This window comes from Gekko japonicus, unplaced genomic scaffold, assembly GCF_001447785.1.
Source record: "Gekko japonicus isolate JY-2015 unplaced genomic scaffold, Gekko_japonicus_V1.1 scaffold441, whole genome shotgun sequence".
NCBI lineage: Eukaryota > Metazoa > Chordata > Lepidosauria > Squamata > Gekkonidae > Gekko > Gekko japonicus.
Window position 1 is genome coordinate 243,583 of NW_015172017.1, and position 22,583 is coordinate 266,165.

The following is a 22,583-nucleotide window of genomic DNA, read 5'->3' on the forward strand; positions in this document are numbered from 1 at the left end:
TCCTCCACTTGCACCTGCTGATGTGACCTTGGGTCAGTCACAAGCTCTGGCACAGCTGTCCTTGAAAAAGAGCAGTTTCTTTCAAGAGTTCTCTCTCAGCCCCACCCACCTCACAGGGTGTCTGTTGTGGGGAGGGGAAGGGAAAGGAGATTGTAAGCCGCTCTGAGACTCCAAGTGAAGGGCGGGGTATAAATCCAATCTCTTCTTCTTCTTTAGTAGAGGTTTGATCCACTGAGCTCTTCTAGCACAGAGGAAGCAGCTGCATCTAACGAAACATCTGAGGCACAGATATTGGGCTGGGTCCACCGATAACTTCTAAGGATGGGAAAGATTTCCATCTGTGGGATGTGACTTCCTCCCCTCTCTTGTTGCAGTCCAAAAAGAAGAAGAGGAGATTGGATTTATACCCCGCCCTTCACTACCCAAAGGAGTCTCAGAGCGGCTCACAAACTCCTTTCCCTTCCCCTCCCCACAACAGACACCCTGTGAGGTGGGTGGGGCTGAGAGAGCTCTTTTGAGAACACTTCTGCTCAGAGGGTCAGTCTAGATGTTCTCAGGAGAACCCTGAGTGCTGGAAGCTGATTACCAGGGGACTTTCCAGAGAACCCCTGGTCTACGGGAGTTTGCAAGCCAGGAACGGCTCCTTCTCCACTTCCTTTCATAACAAGGCAGTCTTTGGGCCAGGCTCTAATGCCCCAAATCGACATTAAGTTTGACTTCACTGGCAGAACAAACTGCTCCAGGTGACTGAGGGGATTAGCAAAGTCCCACACACAAAATTGGATAAACACCTTGTTTTTATTACTCAGATGCTAGTGGCGGATCAGTACAAGGCATGTGATCTTCACTCCGCACTCAGAACCCAGTCCACCACACCTCAGCTCAATGGGACACAGAGACGGGCCCCGGCAGCTGGATGGATCCACGGGCAACAGGCAGCCCTCAACCACGTTCCACATACAGGCCAGCAAACGGCAGTTCCTCGGGATGCAGCTCAAACCGTCCACTTCAGACACCTGCGCGTAAGAGACAGCAAGAATGTCAGCCTATAAGCAAGTCCAAGTATGAGTACCGCTAAACATCTATACAGCAGGGAGGGAACAGAGCCCATCGAGCGTCTTCTCTTAGTGCAGCTAGTTTTGTCTTTTGGCAAAGAGAGCTAACGGGGTTGGAATGACATCAAGAGAGTTTTCGGCTAAACATGAGGAAGAACCTCCTGACAGAACGGTTCTGCAGTGGAAAAGGCTTCCTCGGGAGGGGGTGGGCTCTCCTCCTTAAGAGGTTTTCAAGCAGAGGCTTGATGGCCCTCTGACAGCAATGCAGATGCTGTGAACCTGGGCAGATCATGAGAGGGAGGGCAGGGAGGGTTGCAACAGTGCTTAGTTCCCGTGGCCCTTTCTTACAAGTCCAGGGAAATGCCGGTCACCACTTTGAGGTCAGGAAGCCATTTTTCTCCAGCCCAGTTTGGCCCAGGGTCCTGGAAGTTTTTTTGTCATCTTCTGGTCATAGAACAGGGGTCACTGAGGGGTATAGGGGAGGTATTTCTGAGTTTCCTGCATTGTGCAGGGGGTTGGACTAGATGACCTTGAAGGGTTCCTTCTATGATTCTACAAACAGCCATTTTGGATCTTTCCCCCCTCTGTTTGCCAGGAATGCTGCACTAAGAAATGTATCAAAATGGGGGCTCGATTCCCCGAGAAAGTTTCGGAGGTCTGCTCTGGACTAATATTCGTTTCAGGTACCATTCTGGATTGATTATTTCCATAGCAACGTGAGCCTCTGCCCAAAGAAGTTTTTCTTTTAAAAAAAGCATTAGTATACTTGGGGAAATAAGAACCCCCCCCAAATAAATGATGACGTAACAGCCGATTTCAAGTTGTGCAAACACTTTCTGGCTAAAGGTAAAGGTTCCCTTGCTCGAAAGCCAGTCGAATCCGACTCTAGGGTTGCAGTGCTCATCTCCGTTTCCAAGCCGAAGAGCCAGCGCTGTCCGAAGACATTTCCGTGGTCATGTGGCCGGCATGACTAAACACCGAGGAGCACGGAACGCTGTTACCATCCCACCAAAGTGGTACCTATTTATCTCCTTGCAATTTCTTGCTTTCAAACTGCTAGGTTGGCAGGAGCGGGAACTAGAGACGGGAGCCCACTCCGTCATGCGGCACGCTCGGGTCTCGAACTGCCGAACTACCGACCTTCCACAGCCTGCAGTTCAGCGTCTTAACCACTTGAGCCACCGCAGCTCCACTTTCTGGCTACTGCATGACATAATTTTGTACTGGCAGGGGGATTTCTAGGCTAGAGGCCAATTCTGGACCAAACAGAGGGGAGGAACGTAAACCACTCTGGATCTGTAATAGGGGAGAAAAGCAGGGTATACATGAAATAAATAAAATAAATTTTGAATTCACAGCCAGAGTCTGGTTTGGATAAGCCCAAAGAAGTTTCATTCCAAGTTGCAAGCAGGCCTAAAGGGCGGTGCCATGTGAGACTTCAGAGGGCCTGGCAAGGAAGGCAGTTACAAAATGAGGAGAAATGATCTGCAGTGAAGAAGTTGAAGCATCAAATCAGGCCTCAGTTGCAGAGATCTGCCCAGCATCTTCAGCGGCTGAGGGAAAGGAGCCCACACTAGTTATCACAATACAAGAACTCCTTGTGGGCACTCCATGAAACTGCTGAGCGGTCGGGTTAGAACGGATAAAAGGAAGTCCTTCTTCACCCAAAGAGTGATTAACACATGGAATTCACTGCCACAGGAAGTGGTGGCGGCTACAAGCATGGACGGCTTCAAAAGGGAATTAGATAAACATATGGAGCAGAGGTCCATCAGTGGCTATTAGCCACAAGGTATAGATAGGGGCTCTGGGGCAAGTGATGCTCTGTCATCTTGGTGCTTGGGGGGGTCAACAGTGGGAGGGCATCTAATGTCCTGGCCCCACTGGTGGACCTCCTGATGACACCTGGTATTTCTGGCCACTGTGTGACGCAGAGTGTTGGACTGGATGGGCCTTTGGCCTGATCCAACAGTGGCGTCTCTTATGTTCTTATCCTTGACTTTCACAGACACAGGGGACTAACTGGTTCGAAGTTTCCATTCTATCCTGTTATTTGGTTTAAAAGTATATCCAAAGCACACTTCTAAAACAAGCCTGATGACACCTCCCTGGCCTGGTCATCTGGATGAGATTCCTTGATCGCCCTAAGTGAGTAGCCAGGCAGTTTATTTATATGCACGTCTCACCTGGTCTCTTGATGCGTTCCCAAACACTTCACGCAGCAGTAACGGGCCCCGCAGGACACGCAAGTGTAGTTCGAGGGGAAGCCGCAGACAGTGCAGAAGTGACGCTGGGGCAAGTTGGAAGGAGGCGCGCAGGCGGTGAGATAGTTGGGCCCTTCGCTCGTGTTGAGGTTCTGTACAAGACGCCAAGGAGGAGAGGTCAGAAAGACAGCTACGACCCGGACAAGAAGGGGGCTGTGGGCAATGTTCCCTCTAAGCTGTGGAGTCTTGTGAGCAAAAATTCTACTTCGTGAGCTACTGGAATTGAAGCTGTGAGCCAGTCATTTGGCTACTGCATAAATTGGTTTGCTCTGGAGCCATCCTGCCTGAGCTAAGACAAAAATGTGTGAGCTGGAGGCTAAAAAACTGTGAGCTAGCTCACACTAACTCAGCTTAGAGGGAACAGTAGCTGTGGGTCAGGGGGAGAGAACATACTTGGCATGCAGGAAGTCCCAGGTTCAATCCCCTGGCATCTACAGTGATATGGATTGTCATTGGCCTTTATTATTATTACTGCACATCTGGTGGTGGAAAGTGTCGTCCAGTCATAGCTGACCTACAATGAACCCCGTAGGGTTTTCAAGACTAGAGTAGAACAGACGTGGTCTGTCATTGCCTGCTTCCATGTCATGGCCCTGGTACTCCTTGGTGGTCTGCCAGTGTTCCCTCTAAGCTGAGTGAGTGTGAGCCAGCTCACAGAATTTTAGCCTCCAGCTCACAGATTTTTGTCTTAGCTCAGGGAGGATGACTCCAGAGCAAGCTAATTTATGCAGGAGCCAAATCACTCGCTCACAACTTTAATGCCAGCAGCTCACAAAGTAGAAATTTTGCTCACAAGACTCCACAGCTCAGAGGGAGCATTGTCTCCCATCCAAATATTTATTTGATTTGAAGAAGAAGAGACTGGATTTATACCCCCCGCCCTTCACTACCCAAAGGAGTCTCAGAGCGGCTTACAAACTCCTTCCCCTCCCCACAACAGACACCCTGTGAGGTAGGTGGGGCTGAGAGAGCTCTGACAGAAACTGCCCTTTTCCAAGGACAGCTCTTATCAGAACTATGGCTTGCCCAAGGTCATCCAGCAGCTGCAACTGGAGGAGTGGGGAATCAAACCCGGTTCTCCCAGATTAGAGTCCGCGCACTGAACCACGACACCAAACTGATTTATTAAATGTCTACCCCGCCCTCCCAGCCACGCCCAACTCAGGGCAGCTTACATAAAACAGCATAAAATTACAATAATACAGATTAAAATTAAACAACATCAATTAATACAAGTAAGTGATGCTAAAACCATAAACCACAATAAGCGCTAGTATCAGTGATTTCGCAGCAGTGCCGTTACTTAGTTCTCTCATCTCGCAGTCAGCTCCTTGGTCTTCTTAGGTCATCTTAGGCGGTAAACTCAGGCTGTCGTTAGAAGCCCCAGGGGGGAAACAGGGCTCTCCAACCATGGACTGTCAGTTGTTAGTGGTGGTGGCGGCTCCAAAGGCCCGGCAGAAGAGCTCCGTTTTACAGGCCCTGTGGCAACTGCAAAAGGTCCCGCAGGGCCCTGACCTCTTCCGGGAGCTCATTCCACCAGAATGGAGCCGCCGTCGAGAAAGCTCTGGCCCTGGTTGTTACTAGCCTGGCCTCCTTGAGACTCGGGAGGGCCAGCCGGTTCTGGGCCCCTGATCGCAGCGCTCTCGGGGGAACATGTGGGGAAAGGCGGTAGAGATGTAAAATTTCCGGAAATGTTGAAGCTCGGAAAAAAACTCGGGTTTTTTCCGTTTTTTTCTGGGGAAAAAATGGACATTTTTGGAAAAATCGAAAAAAAATGCTACATTAGCATTTCTTTTGTCTTTTCTAGATTTTCTAGATTGAAAGTCATTCTGTTACTTTAGGAACATAAAATATGACTATGGACATATTTGGACATTTTTACTTGGCATGAAACGATCACAACTAGCATATTAAAAACATAGCGTATCCAAACAATTATTTCAAACAGAATACCCACCCACATGCAAAAACAAAACTGAAACCTTTTTATTTTCTTCTGACAATCGCACCTCCTAAAGGAAGAAATGCATCTTGTTCTTGCATTGGAGAGTTCAGTTTGTAACCTAGGACTTGCTTGTCCTCAGTGCACAGAAATTAAATCAATCTGATACCATATATCTATATATATTAGAAATGATTCCTTTCCTTTTCTTTTTTCAATTTTTCCAATTTTTCAGAAAAAACAAACAAAAAGGCTTCAGGAAAAAAACGGGGGGGAAACGGTTTTTCCCCAAATTTTTCCGGTTTTTTTTCCCGGGCCTCCACATCTCTATTCCCGACTCCTCCTCCACATGCAGCCAGCTGGGTGACCTTGGGTCAGTCACTTCTCTCAGGGCTCTCCTCTCAAGAGCAGTTCTCTCAGCCCCACCGTGTCTGTTGTGGGGAGGGGAAGGGGAAGGAGTCGAATGCCTTAAGCACAGGCTGGATGTGCTCGCGAATAGGGAGTCCCACCAGAAGCCTGGCCGAGGCATTTTGCACCACTGGCTAGGGGCAGCCCTGCCTGGCTTCCGAGCTCTGGCAGGATCAGGCTAGCCCCGGCCATCCAGGTCAGGGCTGTTCCACATCAAAGCCCCATCAACGCCCCAGAAGTGCAATTAAAAAACGAACAGGTTTAGAGTTCCTCATAAAACAGATCGTAAATTTCCACCCCCTGAAGCTGTTAACCGTTTTATGGCTCCCTCCCTCAAAAATCAGTTGCAAGGGAGTGACTCTAACTGCTCGGTGTTCAGACCGTTAATTCGGCACCAGCCCCTGAACGTCTGGGAAAGACAAACATGCGCACACAAAAGGCAAAAACAGCAACTTTACGTGCCCCACCCGAGCCCTGCAATTGGAAGCGGGAGGACTGACACTTGCCTGCTCCTCCAACAAAGCCTGGAAGTTCTTGCGGAAACGCAACTTGAAATGATCCCCGCGGGTTTTCTTCTTTTTCTTCCCTGCGAACATGGCAATGAGGGGGGGGGGAAGTGGCGTCAGAGAGCACTTTCAACGAGAAGACAGCCGGCGGTGATGCCCAGACAGAGTCTACAGGGGGGTGACTCAAGGTCCGCACTACCAGAGCTAGTCTGGTGTACAGGTTAGAGTGTTGGACTAGGAACGGGAGAGACCCAGGTTCTAAATCCCTGCTCTGCCATGGAAGCCTGCTGGGTGGCCTCGGGCCAGTCACACTCTCCCAGCCTCACACACTCACAGGGTATGCGGGGTCCCATTCCAGATTCATTCGAAAAGGGTGTCCTTTCATAACATATTTTGCAGAAAATGATGTATTACCAGCAAATACTGGCTATGCAGAATGGATACATCCATGAGAATTTTTTATGGTCTGAGCACTCTCATAGAATACTATTGAGGTCCTGCTAAAATATATCTGGATTTATTATACGTTATGACTTTAGTAATAGTAGAATAATTGGAAAATCACGAGATAGTGACAAGGCTATGGACACAGGAAGATCCTGCTGGCAACTTAATAGACGGCATTGTGATAGATGTATCTGCACTTGAGGTTTCCCTTGCTCGAAAGCCAGTCGAATCCGACTTTAGGGTTGCGGTGCTCATCTCCGTTTCCAAGCCGAAGAGCCAGCACTGTCCGAAGACGTTTCCGTGGCCATGTGGCCGGCATGACTAAACACCAAGGTGCACGGAACGCTGTTACCTTCCCACTGACGTGGTCCCTATTTACCGTATTTTTCGGACCATAAGACGCACCTGACCATAAGACGCACCTAGTTTTTAGAGGAGGAAAACAGGGGAAAAAATATTCTGAACCCTGGGGCTCAGTATTCGGTCCATAAGACGCACACACTTTCCCCCTCACTTTTTTTGGAAGAAAAAGTGCGTCTTATGGTCCAAAAAATACGGTATCTCCTTGCAATTTCTTGCTTTCGAACTGCTAGGTTGGCAGGAGCTGGAACTAGAGATGGGAGCTCACTCCATCATGCGGCACCCGGGTCTTGAACTGCTGAACTACTGACCTGCCACAGCCTGCAGTTCAGCGTCTTAACCACTTGAGCCACCGCAGCTCCTGTATCTGCACTTACAGTTTGTATTAATGTTAAAACAGCAATCTTGTTTATGTATACTTGACTTATCTTTTAATATTTTATTTATTTATTTATTTGTTTGTTAAATTTATATCCCGCCCTCCCCCGTAGGGCTCAGGGCGGCTTACATAGCAAAAACTTGCTCATAAAACATCGAATACTATAATACAATTTAAAACCATAATATACAATTTAAAAACCTAAACAGATAATAAAGTGCTCGAACTACACAGCATCCATACTACAACATCAGAGAGGGCACCACATATCAAACAAGGGGGGGGCAGCGGCGGCGGCCCCTAATCGAAAGCCTGGTGGAAGAGCTCCGTCTTACAGGCCCTGCGGAATTGCCCCAGATCCCGCAGGGCCCGGATCTCCTCCAGGAGCTCATTCCACCAGGCAGGGGCCACCACCGAGAAAGCCCTAGCCCTCGTGACGACCAACTTAGCCTCCTTGGGGCCCGGTATGGTTAGAAGGTTTTGGGGCCCCGACCGTAGCGCTCTTGGGGGAACATACAGGGAAAGGCGGTCCCTCAGGTAGGCTGGACCCAGACCATATTATTAATTATTTATTTAATTATTTTGAAAAATTTATTTATTTAATTATTTTTAAAAAACAACTAAACAGAGGATGGGAGAAAGAGACAAGTCACTTTGGGCCCCCACGAGGGAGAAAGGTGGGGATAAAGTGAAGTCAACAAATAAAACAATTTAATCTCCCAGTTTCCCTCCTTTTCTCTCACTTGTCCCCATTCAATGCCTCAAAGACTCATTTGCCTCTCTACCACATTTTTCATCCTGTCCTTCTTCCCAAGGAGCTCAGGGCGGCATATGTCATTCTCCCTCCCCCCCATTATATCCTCAGAACAGCCCTGAAAGGTAGGTTGGGTGAGGGCATGACCCTGACCCAAGGTCGCCCAGCAAGCTTCCATGGTAGAGCAGGGATTTGAACCCGGGTCTCCCAGAGTCTACCCGGAGCTGCGGTGGCTCAAGTGGTTAAGACACTGAACTGCAGAATGTGGAAGGTCAGTAGTTCAGCAGTTCGAGACCCTGGTGCCGCATGATGGAGTGAGCTCCCATCTCCAGTTCCAGCTCCTGCCAACCTAGCAGTTTGAAAGCAAGAAATTGCAAGTAGATAAATAGGGACCACTTCGGTGGGGAGGTAACAGCGTTCCGTGCGCCTTGGTGTTTAGTCAGGCCGGCCACATGACCACGGAAACGTCTTCAGACAGCGCTGCCTCTTCGGCTTTGAAACGGAGACGAGCACCGCAACCCTAGAGTTGGATTTGACTGGCTTTCGAGCAAGGGAGACCTTTACCTTTACCTCCCAGAGCCTAGTCCTACCCTCTGCCCCAGGGGTCCCGAACACAGTGTCCATAGGCAAGATGGTGCCCTCCAACACCTTTTTCTGCGCTTCTAGAAAGTGGGAGGGGCCAGCTAAGGCTTTTACCCCACTAGGCTTCTGGATGGCCACTGGAGATTTGATTGGCTGTGCAGATTTTTAACTAGGTTGCTTTGGCAGCAGCTGCCACCGCAGCACGAGCGTCCGCACTGCGTGACTGAACATAAGCCGGGGCAGCCATTTTGTGTGCGGACATTCCGTGGCTGCGCCCACCATGCTATGTCAGACTCCCAAAGGTGCCCGCAGGTTTAAAAAGGTTGGGGGACCCCCCTTCTCTAACCCAGGGGTCATTTCCTGTGGGAGCGCACAGGAGCGGAGCTCCGGCAGTAAGGAGCCCAGGGGGCGGGCACATACAACAAGCCCCGCCCCCTGCTCCCAGCAGTCCTCAGTCGGGCCACGAGGAGCAAGAAGCAGCCAGGTAAGGTGCAGAGCCCCCCTCCCCTTCAGGTACAAGCTCTCCCTCCTCTGTGAGGGCAGATCTGCGCATTTCAACCCCCCCCCCCAAAAGCAAGCAATCCAACAGTGGAGCCTGAGCGGTGGGTGTTGCCTTCTGACACACTTCCGGTGATGTCGGGGGGCTGTGGCCTATGCAAATGAGTTATGCAAATAAGTTATGCTAATGAGCTCCTGCACCTCTTTTTCCAAGAAATGACCCCTGCTAACCACTATGCAGCAGAGCCTGTCCGGCAGAGGGCAGAGACACACGTCGTCGTGAGAGGAGGGCGACAGCCACCAGGTCCCGTCCCGGGACTCACCCGTTTCAGCATCATCGTCGAACTGCGGCAGCCGCTTCACAAGCTGGGGCATGTTCGCGTGAGGGTCGTCCTGGAAATTGTCGTTCTCCAAGGCCTCCAGCTGGCGGTTCAGACGCCGCTGCCGGGTGGCCCGATCCAAGATGCGTCGCTGGCTGGGGTCCTGGGACCGCACTGGAGGGAAAAGGAGAGAGAGAGAGAGAGAGAGAGAGAGAGAGAGAGAGAGAGAGAGAGGCTGTGAGGCCAACCGGCTGACAGGGTACCGTTTTGCCAAGAGCTGTTTGGAGCCCTCATCGATATCACCAGCCGTTCAGTGGGCATCAGCCCCCCCCCCCAATGGCAGCCAGCAGAGGCAGCCTTCCTGTTCTTCACAGCGCACGCCTGAAGCCCAAGTCACACATTAGGTTTGAAAACTTTATGCTAACTTTGCATGTCTTACCTCTGCTCGTAGCCTTTTAACACATTAAGGCTGCGGTCACACACACTAAATAATACTGCGGTTTCATTAAAGGAAAATCTGTTTAAGGTATGTTATCGATGGTATTTAGCTCCCGCCAGGGTGGCCAGGTTCTATCCTGGATGCAGTAATATGTGTTGGAAGTGCAAAACACAATTTGGCTCGTTCTATCATGCCTGATGGACGTGTGACGCGGTAAAGAAATATTGGAAAGAGGTACATCAGGTGATCACCCAGGCAACAAAAATGCAAATACCACTGGACCCCGAAATATTTTTATTGAACATATTACCTGAAAGTTGGGAAAAGAGAGATAAACACGTTTTGACGAATCTATTAGCGGCAGCTAGAATTGTACTAGCTAGCTACTGGAAAAGAAATGAAATCCCATATAGGCTAGATTTTATAAATAAAGTAATTGAGGTGATAGAAATGGACAATCTAACACAAAAACTCCACGGAAGAACAAACTCAGTGTTTTCATCTATGTGGTCAAATGTATATAACTGGATTGATAAGAATGTATAAGGAAATCTGAATGTAATATAATTTGCTTATTTAGACTTACATCAGATACGATATGGGATCGATTTTAAGCAGGAGAGGTGGGAGTGTATAGGGTGTATGGGTGGTGGTTGTACTATTATTTATACTTCAATAAAAAATTATATTAAAAAAATAATAATACTGCGGTCAGAAGGGGACCTTTTCCCACGATTCGCGGACGCGCAAGGTGATCAGGTCGTTTTGGGAGCAAATAGCCTCGGAAATCGCTTGTAGAACAAATGTCACAATTCCACTGAACCCTGAGGTGATCCTTTTGAATTTATGGGAAACCTTTAAAGTCTCCAAACTTGAGAAAGACCTGATTATGATGATGGTCACGGCAGCAAAAAACATAATAGCGATAAAGTGGAAAGACAAAAGCCCTCCAACGATCCATCTTTGGTACACAAAATTGCGGGATTTTTTTATTATGGAAAAAATTTCGGATGACATTCAACGTCCAGAGTTACAGGTCAATGAGTCATATGTAATTAATAAGTGGGCTCCATCTCTGAAATGGAAATTCAAACACGGAAGTCCTTTTGGTTCTGATGCCTGAGCTAATTTTAGCTTTCTAATGACAATTGAATGATTATCATAATACTGAATTAATACTGAATGTTAATTATTTGATTTGTGTTACTTTATAGATGCAGCTCTGTTGAAAGTTGATGGATATTGTACCCTTATTGCAAGACAGACAGACAGATAACCTTTATTGGCATGTCAGAGATAAAAGTACATTAAAATGTAGGAATACATCAAAAATGTGACTGTGATACAAACAAACAGCAAGGAAAAAACCCCGATGTTTATAGTTTCCCTAATTTGAATTGCAGATTGAAGAAAACAGGCAACCTTAAAAGTTATAGACTCTTATTGTTTCTCAATAATTTAAAAAACACACACAAAACAAAACACACACACACACACATTAAATTGTGGGGAGGGCGGGGTAAAAATACCGAAATAAATAAAATAAATAAATAAACATTTTCAATCCATTTTCAATGCACTTTTTAGCTGCATTTTTACTGTGCGAACTGGCAAAATCCAATTCAAACGTGCCTTGAAAATAGACTGAAAGGGGGTTATTTAGTGTGTGTGACCGCAGCCTGACACAGGAAGCTGCCTCATACTGAATCCGATTAGTCCAGCCAGGTCAGTATCCAGGGCTATTTTTGGGCAGGAACACACAGGAACGGAGTTCCGGCTGGCTTCAGAGTTGGCCATGTCCACTACAGCCAAAACCTCTGCGTGCCTGGCTACACAGGGAAGGCCTGGAGAGTGACCCACACACCCCAGCGACTCTGAGGCGGGCGGGCCAGGGGCCCCCTGGAAGGATCGGGGAGAAGAAGAAGAAGAAGAAGAAGAAGAAGAAGAAGAAGAAGAAGAAGAAGAAGAAATTGGATTTATACCCCGCCCTTCACTTGGAGTCTCAGAGCGGCTTACAAACCCCTTTCCCTTCCCCTCCCCACAACAGACACCCTGTGAGGTGGGTGGGGCTGAGAGGACTCTGACACAAACGGCTCTTTTTCAAGGACAGCTGTGCCAGAGCTTGTGACTGACCCAAGGTCACATCAGCAGGTGCAAGTGGAGGAGTGGGGAAGCAAACCCGGTTCTCCCAGATTAGAGACCGCACACTTAACCACTGCACCAAACTGGCTCCTCATACCTTCTCCAGCCTGTCCAAGGGCCGGCAAAAGCGCCCTGCGTATTGCCAATGCAAACTGGCAGCGGCTCCCCAGAAGTCTCAAGCCAAAGGTCTTCTGCATCGCCTACCTTTTAACTGGAGATGCCAAGAATTGAACCTGGGACCTTCTACAGTCCAAGTAGATGCTCTACCACTGAGCCAACAGCCCCTCCCCCATTTAAAGGGCCTGTAATGTTGACAGAGAAGCACTTGAGCGACAATGGCTTCTGATATTTTCAACCAGCCTCTTCCATTTTCCCTTTCCCCCAAAAGGCGCACTGGCTCCTTCCACCACCATCTTATCTATTCCAACCCAGCTGGCATTCAACACCTCAGGCAGACCAGAGCCTGAAATACCTCTCTCCTCCCTTGCTTTTTTTCTTTCATTTTTTTAAAACAGCCATCCTGACGGAAGAGTTCTGGAGAACTCAAAGGTTCGCACAGTGCCTTGAAGTATTTTGGTTCTTCATAATAAACAGTATTACACGGCTGTCTGCGTTTGGATTCTGGAACAACACAGCGACTTGTAACCATCACCGCACAAGTGTATGTTGTCTGAATGCACCCTCCTGTGGTGACAGGTGGTATCACCCATGCTAGAAAAAGTGTGCATGCACACATCAGGTCGTACCATGAATAAACCTTTGTTGGTCTTAAAGGTACCACTGAACTCTAGATTTGTTTGAGAACAAACATTGTTAGTTCTAGAACAAAGTTTGAGTCCGGTGGCACCTTTAAGACCAACAAAGTTTTATTCTAGGTGTAAGATTTTGTGTGTACGCACACTTCTTCAGGACTCAAACTTTGTTCTGTTGTTCCAGACCAACACAGCTACCCACCTGAATCTATTGTTAGTTCTAACATGGCAAAAAAAATCAGCTTTTTTGGGGCCAGCAATATACACAAAGTGGCATTATACTAAATAAGACCCTTGGTTCATAAAGGTCAGTATTGGCTAGTTAAACGTAGAGATGTGAAGGCCCGGAAAAAAACCGGAAAAATTCGGGGGGGGAAACGGTTTTCTTCCGGTTTTTTCCTGAAGCATTTTTTGTTTTTTTCCAAAAAATTGAAAAAAGAAAAGAAAAAAATTGATTATGGAACGTTTTATTTTAACATGATGAATAAAATATTTTAAGACAAGGTGTTCAAATATTTTCCAAATCATTTCTAAAATATATATATATGGTATCAGATTGATCTAATTTCTGTGCACTGAGGACAAGCAAGTCCTAGGTTACAAACTGAACCCTCCAATGCAAGAACAAGATGCATTTCTTCCTTTAGGAGGTGCGATTGTCAGAAGAAAATAAAAAGGTTTCAGTTTTGTTTTTGCATGTGGGTGGGTATTCTGTTTGTAATAATTGTTTGGATACACTATATTTTTAATATGCTAGTTGTGATAATTTCATGCCAAGTAAAAATGTCCATAGTCATATTTTATGTTCCTAAAGTAACAGAATGACTTTCAATCTAGAAAAGACAAAAGAAATGCTAATAAACACAGATGACAACACGAGAGCGGGGGAGGGGGGGGGGGGGGGGAAACGGGTTTTTTTCCGAGCTTCAAAATTTCCAGAAATTTTACATCTGTAGTTAAACTACCAGTAGTTCCCAGGGTCTCAGGCAGAGGTCTTTCACATCACCTGCTGCCTGATCTTTTACCCAGAGATGTTGTGATTGAACCTAGGACCCTTAGCATGCAAAGCAGATGTTCTGCCACTGAGCCACCGCCCCTCTCAAATATCTTAGAGCTACCAGAAGCAGGTCGACATGGAACACTTATTACACATGCTTAGTCTTATAAATCGGCAGCGCTGAACCGTAGTACTCCAAAACTTCATTTGCAGAAATGTGTTGTGGCGTGCTAAGGGGGAGAAGTCACCCAGTCTACACAGGGAGCAACGGCACCAGACTGGTAACAGATGTTCTGGAAGGATTAAAAAAGGTCTCGGCACCAGGACTGAGAAGCGTACACTGGTCCTTCCTGTTTGCAATTAAACTAGGGTTTTATTAAGGGGTTTTGTTTTTACAGTCCACAGTCTAAATATTTTAATAAGAGGGACTTCGTCACCACACCCTGATTCATCGCATTTTTGTTCCATTTCCCTGTTTGTTTTCTTCCATTAACGTCCACCCTGATGAGGACCTCTGATGACGGGCGATTTGACTCTCAAAAGCTTAAGCCCTGGATAGCTTGTTGGTCTCTTAAGGTGCTAACTGGACTCAAACCTTGCTCTCCTCCTGCAGGCCAATATGACCACACACCTAAATTATCTGGGGGGGAAATGAAAGCCTGCATATTATTTTATAACATTTTTTTATAATTATCAGCTTCATTTATACCCCATCTAGTCCAGCATCCTGCTTCATACAGTGACCAACTAGTTGCCCTGGAGGGCAAACAAACAGGACAGAGATGCCAAGGACTTCCTCTGATGTCGCTTCCCAGCACTGGGATTTCAGAGGTCTACTGCCTCTGAATAGGAAGGTTCCCTTTGCTAACCATGGCCAGCAGCCCCTAAGGGACCTCTCCGCCATGAACCTGTCCAGCCCCATTTTGAAACTATCTATGTTCATGGTCATTGCCAGGGCTTTTTTTTGGTAGAAAAAGCCCAGCAGGAACTCATTAGCATAACAGGCCACACCCAATAGCAGGAACTCATTCACATAGTAGGCCACACCCCTGACAGCACAGCAAATTAGCATATTAGGCCACACCCCCATGCCACCAAAAGTGCGGTCATCCAGCCACACCCACCTTTTGCTTCTTATTCTGTTTACCTTGTTTGTTGTCAAAACCCAGGGCTTTTTTTGTAGCAGGAACCTTTTGTTAGACCACACACCCCAAATGTAGCCAATCCTAATGAGTTTCTGCTGTTGGGTGTGGCCTATTATGCTAATAAGTTCCTGCTGGGCGTGGCCGACTCAGGAGCTAGCCGGAACTCCGTTCCTGTGTGTTCCTGCCCAAAAATAGCCCTGGCATTGCTACCTGTGCTGGCAAAGAACTCTGTAATTTAATTACTCATTGAGTGAAGTATTTCTTTTTGTCTTCCCTGTAACTATTTTGTGGCTAGTAACTATTTTATGGATAGGGCCAGGGCATTTTCGGTGGCGGCTCCTACCTGGTGGAATGAGCTCCCGGGGGAGATCTGGGCCCTGCGGGACCTTGCGCAGTTCCGCAGGGCCTGTAAGACGGAGCTCTTCCGCCAGGCTTTTGAGTAGGAGCCGCCGCCACCACTATTCCATCATCGTTACCCCCCACCATCACACCTCGATCATCAATTGTGCGGGTATTAAATGGGGTGAGAGACATCCCTGGATGAAGATGAGATGGTTGTGCAGCTAGGAGGTATGCTGTTGGCCTGGAATTAATAACTTTTTCCAGAACCCCGTCTTGCAACTAACGATTCTGCGGCATCTAGAGCACCGACACTTTAGTGTTTTGTATTGTATTGTTTTATTCTGCTTTTGTCTGTTTTAACTTTGGCACTCGTGCCTCTTTGTTAGCTGCCCTGAGCCTTCGGGGAGAGCGGGATATAAATTCAAAAATAAACAAATAAATAGAAATCAGATGGACTGCTGCTGTGATCCTACAGGACTCTTCTGAAGAACTTGAGAGGTCTCTTTTGCCTTATCCCAAACAGCCTGCTGGGCATCTCTTATCTTAACCCCGGTGTTATCCACACAGAGGTGGACTTGTTTGGTGTAGTTGGTTAAGTGCGTGGACTCTAATCTGGGAGAACCGGGTTTGATTCCCCACTCTTCCACTTGCACCTGCTGATGTGACCTTGGGTCAGTCACAAGCTCTGGCACAGCTGTCCTTGAAAAAGAGCAGTTTCTGTCACAGCTCTCTCAGCCCCACTCACCTCACAGGGTGTCTGTTGTGGGGAGGGGAAGGGAAAGGAGTTTATAAGCCGCTCTGAGACTCCCAAGTGAAGGGCCGGGTATAAACCCAATCTCTTCTTCTCCCCCTGCTGTGGATGCTGTTTCGGCATGGCAGGCTTCCCTCTGTTTCCCCTGGGAAGGACGCCAAGGCTCGATCCCTGGAAACCACATCCTGTGGCTCACAAGCCTTCCAAATCATGTGCAGATTATGGAGTGTAAGAAGGCATTCTCCACATGCTCAGGCACTCTGCGAGCACCACACACACCTCAGAGGCAAGCCACAGTTGAACACCACAGAATCTGCTGTGTTCACAGAAGGCCCCAGGTTCAATCAGTAGCATCTCCATTTTAGAAAGGTCACGTAGCATGTAACCAGTCCTGACCCAGATGGCCCAGGCTAGTCGGAGCGCATCAGATCTTGGAAGCTAAGCAGGGTCGGCCCTGGCTAGTATTCGGATGGGAGACCACCAAGGAACACGAGGGGGTGCTGTGCAGAGGCTGGCAACGGCAGATCATCTGTCAATGTCTCTTGCCAAGCAGAACCTGGCGTGATCTGGTCCATGGGGTCACAAAAAATCGGACTCGACTGTGCGACTGAACAACAACAAAAAGACCGAGCTTGACAGAACACTACTCTAACTCAGTAGAAGGCAAGGGTTATATGTTCAGGAATGAACCACATTGCATCCAAGCACAAAATGAAGCCAGATGTATCACACCCACATCACAAGAGATGCATCAGGCAGGGTTGCCAACTCTAGGCTGGAAAAATTCTCAACATTTGTGGGTGGAGTCTGGGGAGGGCACGGTTTGAGGAGGGGAAGGACCTCAACAGCGTATAACGCCAGAGACCCCACCCTTCAAAGCACCCATTTTTCTCCAGAGGAACTGATCCCAGTCACCGGGAATTCCAGGAGATCTCCAGGCCCCACCTGGAGGCGACCCTACGATGCGGTCAGCTGGATCTGTACTCTGCAACTCAACGAAGACTAGCATGATGCACCCGCGCGATTTAAAAAAGGGGCTCCTCACGCCAGAAAAGCCCTGGACAAAGCGAATGATCGTTCTGTCTGGTCGCCCTGAGATGCTTTGGAACGAAGAGCGATTTTCGTAGAGTGACTTTCAGAGGGTGGCCGTGTCAGTTTACAGAAGAAGAGCCAGATTCGAATCCTGCGGCACCTTAGAGACCAACAAGATTTCTGGCGTCTTTCCAGAGTCTGAATAGGACAGCGCACAGAGTCAAAGCCCCCTTCGCCCCTTCTTAAAGCAAGGAGCACTGGCTTTACAGGCTCTCGTCGCCCCCCCCCCCATTCCCACCCCCTCCTCCAGAAGTACCTGATACTTTCTTTTCCACCATGCTGCAAGCAAACCAAAGCGATGCAGTCCTCAACGGCAGAAAACACGTTTTTCCCCCCAGTCACTCTCCCGATGCGAAATGTAGCCGGCTTCCACCATAGATGTGCACCAGGACAGAGCAGCCTCACTTTGGGTCCCTTATTCAGCTAAAGCCATAGAGAATTACGGCTAATAGTTATCTCCGGAAGTTCAGGTTGCGGGCGACTCTAGTCTCTTTAAAACCCTATGGAAAACAAGGACTCGTCTACTCCCAGCTGGGCGCAGCCATGTTGCTAGAGGCACACGCGTTTCCGCCTGCTCTTGGAAGCCACGCCCCTGTCAGAGCGTCTGAGCAACGTTTCCACCCCCCCAAGCCCGCCAATGGAATTGTTTCAGCCACGGCCACTATTGATTCTCTGGGTCCTGAACTCCACCATATTTCGAAGAAAGACTCTCTAGCAGTGTTCCCTCTAAGATGAGTGTGAGCCAGCTCAGTTATTTTAGCCTGTGGCTCACACATTTTTGTCTTCACTCAGGAAGGAGGGCTCCAGAGCAAATTAATTTATGCAGTAGCCAAATTGCTCGCTCACAACTTTAATGCCAGTAGCTCACAAAGTAGGATTTTTGCTCACAAGACTCCACAGCTTAGAGGGAGCATTGCTCTCTAGTCATGGGTTATTTTTTCCTTCCTGTAAAATAAAGGAGCAAAGTTTTATTTGAAACGGAGACAGGGCTCACTTACCCTCTGACACTTCTTTCAGCTCCCGGGTTTCGAAGTCACCAAAAAGAAAGTTCTTCTGAACATGTGCAGAGGGCCTACAGACAGAGTACTCGACCGAGCACAATGGGGGCCGGGCATTGGGGAGTGAAGGGAGGTACTGCCAGGATGAAGGGCAGTCTTAAGCCCCGGCCCCCGGGCGACTTTTGTTTGGGAAGAGAACAGCCCAACCCTATGCAATAAATGCAATTAAGTAAAACGAAGTTTGAGTCCAGTGGCACCTTTCAGACCAACAAAGTTTTATTCAAGGCATGAGCTTCCTGCTGCTTCAGATCAACACGGCTACCCACCTGGATCTACAATTACGTAAATAAATGCAATTAAGTAAAATCCAAATCTACAAAGTGACCTGTATTATTTAAGTAGTTATTTTATTTGCATTATTTGTAGTCCGGATTACACAGTGTAAGTTAAAAGCGATCCACACAATAAGGCATCCAATAAACAGTACAGAAGGGTTTGAATTGCGGACATCTGAAACAAAGCACAAGTATGTAAACGTGACATGGTAAATGATGGAGAAATTACAATGTAGGCAGGGCTATTTTGGGGCAGGAAGGCACAGGAACGGAGTTCCAGCTGGCTTCCAAGTTGGCCACACCCAGCAGGAACTCATTAACATAATAGGCCACACCCAACAGCAGAAACTCATTAGGATTGGCTACATTAGGGGTGTGTGGCCTAACATGCAAAGGAGTTCCTGCTACAAAAAAGCCCTGGGTTTGGACAACAAACAAGGTAAACAGAATAAGAAGCAAAAGGTAGGTGTGGCTGGATGAGCACACTTCTGGTAACATGAGGGTGTGGCCTAATATGCCAATGAGCTGTGCTGTCAGGGGTGTGGCCTAACATGCAAAGGAGTTCCTGCTACAAAAAAGCCCCGGGTTTTGACAACAAACAAGGTAAAGAGAATAAGAAGCAAAAGGTTGTGTGGCTGGATGAGCACACTTCTGCTAAAATGGGGGTGTGGCCTAATATGCCAATCAGCGGTGCTGTCAGGGGTGTGGTCTAATATGCTAACGAGTTTCTGATGTTGGGTGTGGCCTATTATGCTAATGAGTTCCTGCTGGGCTTTTTCTACAAAAAAAGCCCTGACTGTAGGCATTTACTTACAGTACACAGTAGTATAGTCTGCAGTCCCGATCCCTTTCACCAAAGCATCTTTCTTTACATTTTTGTCTCATTATACTACAGTCCTATTTCCTGTGTAAAAAAAGGCATTCTGAATAATTCAGTTTTGCATAGTTTATGGAACGCCAGGAGAGTAGGGGAGCCTTCCTAACCTCATCAGGGTGGCCATTCTGTAAGGTGGGGGCCACTGCAGAGAATGCACGTGGAGGGGCCTTTGTTAATTTTGCCGCAGAATGGCATATGCAGCTCCTGCCAACCTAGCAGTTTGAAAGCAAGAAATTGCAAGTAGATAAATAGGTGCCGCTTCGGTGGGAAGGTAACAGCATTATGTGTGCCTCGGCGTTTAGTCATGCCGGCCACATGACCACGGAGAAGTCTTTGGACAGTGCTGGCTCTTTGGCTTGGAAACGGAGATGAGCACCGCCCCCTAGAGTTGGAATCGACTAGCTTTCGAGCAAGGGAAACCTTTACCTTTATATGCAGAAGACCAGGGGTCATTTCCTGCAAGAGCGGAGCTCCAGCAGTAAAGAGCCCAGGGGGCGGGCACATGCAACAAGCCCCACCCCCTGCTCCCAGCAGCCCTCAGTCAGCATCCACGTCACCAGGAAGTGACGTGACAACGCCAGGCATGCTGGGGGCGGGGCCACGACCATCCGAGGGAGAAACATATAGTTTTCCCTCGGATGACCATGGCCCCACCCCCAGCGTGCCTGCCATGGTCGTGTCACTTCCTGGTGATGTGCACGTCGGGGTGGAGTCCCCCCCGGGGCCCAATCCGGCGGCGGCGGGGAACGGGCCTCTGGGACGGGGGTTTCCCCGCCCCCCGGGAGGACTTGGCAAGCCTACAGAAGACATCAGGGCCCTGTAGGAACTTTTGCAGTTCCGCAGGGCCTGTAAGACGGAGCTCTTCCACCAGGCTTTTAATTAGGAGCCACATCTAACAACTAAAGCCAGTTTGGTGTAGTGTTTAAGTGCATGGACTCTAATCTGGAAGAATCGGGTTTGATTCCCCACTCCTCCACTCGCAGCTGCTGGATGACCTTGGGCAAGCCATAGTTCTGTCAGAGGTGTTCTTGAAAAACAGCAGTTTCTGTCAGAGCTCTCTCAGTCCCACCTACCTCACAGGGTGTCTGTTGTGGGGAGGGGAAGGGGAAGGAGTTGGTAAGCCGCTCTGAGACTCCGAGTGAAGGGCGGGGTATAAATCCAATCTCCTCCTCTTCTTCTTCTACCCCTGGACTACTGGACTACTGGCAATAGCCTGTGCCAGCCAGCATAAATTGACAGGATAAGCTGTATACTAACTCTGACTAGATTCTTCTGTGACCATCCCACCGTGGCCTACTGTGATCATACTGCCTTCAATACTAACACTTTATTTGCATTTTATGACTTTGTAAATTGTTCTGGTTTATATATGATTATAATTTATGCTTTTTGTTGTTGTTGTTCAGTCACACAGTCGAGTCCGACTCTTCGCAACCCCATGGACCAGATCACGCTAGGCCTTCCTGTCTTCTGCCGTCCTCTGAAGTTTGCTCAACTTCATGTTCGTTGCATCTATGACACTGTCTAACCATCTCATCCTTTGCCGTCCCCGTCTTCTTTGACCTTCAATCTTTTCCAGCATCAGGGTCTTCTCCAGTGAGTGCTCCCTTCTCATTGGGTGGCCAAAGTATTTGAGCTTCAGTTTCATTATCTGGCCTTCCAGGGAACAGTCAGGGTTGATTTCTTTTGGGATTGACTGATTTGATGATTTGATTTGAACATGATTTGACATGTTTTAATTTTGTATGTAAGCCGCCCTGAGCCTGCTCCGGCAGGGAGGGCAGGATATGGATTGAATTGAAATAAATAAATAGATAAATAAGTATGCATGCCCACGAAAGCTTATACCCAGAACAAAATGTTAGGGGTCTTAAAAGTGCCGCTGTACTCAAACTTTGTTCTGCTGCTTCATACCAACGGGGCTACCCCACCTGGCCCTCTGAAGATCACCCAGCTCCACAGTAAACCACACTGGCTTCAGCCCCAGGGACAAGAGAGACATTGGGGCCCCTTACATTGTCCATTCTCCAGAAGCTACAGAGATTAGAGGCACGAGAAAGCATCCTTGACAAATACTGGCCATCTCTAAGCCACTGCGGCGACTGGATAAAACTGGAGCACCACAAGACTGCAGCTTGGCTTCTTGCTAAAATATACGGTTTCCCCTCCTGATGTGTCAGATTAATGTTTTTTTTAAAAAATGAGAAGCTCAACGCCTATTTAGAAGCCACATCTTCTGAACGCCAGAGGCCCTTATTTCTGAAATCCCGTCTGCGGTCCAGGGAGAAAGAAAGGAGCGCTTCACTTTATTATGAACTCATTTCTTCCTTGGTCTGGATCTAGGCATTAAACAACAACAAAAAAGGTTCCAGGGCTGAGCGCTAGATCCCCCTATGATCCCTTCCCTCAGACCCCCCGTCCCTCCCTCCCTCCCTCCCTCCCTCAGGTTTTCTTGGCAACGTGGCAGTAACGGAAGCCCGTCCTGTCCTTCCACCCCTTTAAACTTCTTAATAGAGACTCCCCCCCCCTCTCCCCCACGGCTTTCTTTCCCCATCCAGAACTTTCTAGGCGCCCGATTGGCCTGGAACGGGGGAAGCCCTCGCGTTCCGATTGGTGAACCCGCTGCTAGAACTGCCTTCCGATTGGGCGACCGCCAGTGCCACTTTCCCACGGCTTCCATTGAAAGGCGGGGGAAGAAAAAAAAAAGGACTGGATGCTCTGGTTTGTAGTGACTGTCCTCTTCTTGAGTGGCAAATTATAGAGTGGGGGGGATGATGGAATTGGGGGGCTTTGGCGGGGGGAGAAGGAAGGGGAAGCCCCCCCCAGTGCCAAAGGAGAGCCGGGGGGGAAGGGGCGTCGATCCCCCTCTTTCTCCTCCCCCTCCCAGCTGGAGGGCTGCTCCAGGGAGGAGCCTCAGACCGATCCACCCCCGCCGATCGCGAGAGCTTAAAAAACCCGGGCGGGCCCCCGCGTCTGATCGCTCTGTGCCCGCGAGCGGGGGTGGGGTGGGGGGAATCCTTCCTGGATCTCCAAGGAGTTGGAGGGGTGGCGGTGGCCGGAAGAGACGGGGACCCCAGCAGGGAAAGGCGGGGGAGAGAATCAAGCGAAGATCTGTGCCTGCAGCGCTTTTGGGCAGCGCCTAGAACGGCTACTGAAGGTCAACCGATCCCTATGTCCGTTTTAGGGGATCCAGAAGTA

At 48.5% G+C, this 22,583-nt stretch overlaps 1 protein-coding gene across 1 annotated transcript; it reads right to left on the reverse strand.

Annotated features, from left to right (window-relative positions):
* Positions 1-811: 811 nt before the first annotated feature.
* On the reverse strand, positions 812-17,733 carry ZNHIT1 (zinc finger, HIT-type containing 1). Its single transcript, XM_015420454.1, has 5 exons — positions 17,432-17,733; positions 9,519-9,689; positions 6,176-6,255; positions 3,242-3,411; positions 812-1,016 (listed from the first exon to the last, which is right to left on the reverse strand). The coding sequence occupies exons 1-5, from the start codon at positions 17,451-17,453 to the stop codon at positions 995-997; spliced, it is 465 nt and encodes a 154-aa protein (XP_015275940.1). The 5' UTR covers positions 17,454-17,733; the 3' UTR covers positions 812-994.
* Between the last annotated feature and the right edge of the window lie 4,850 nt (positions 17,734-22,583).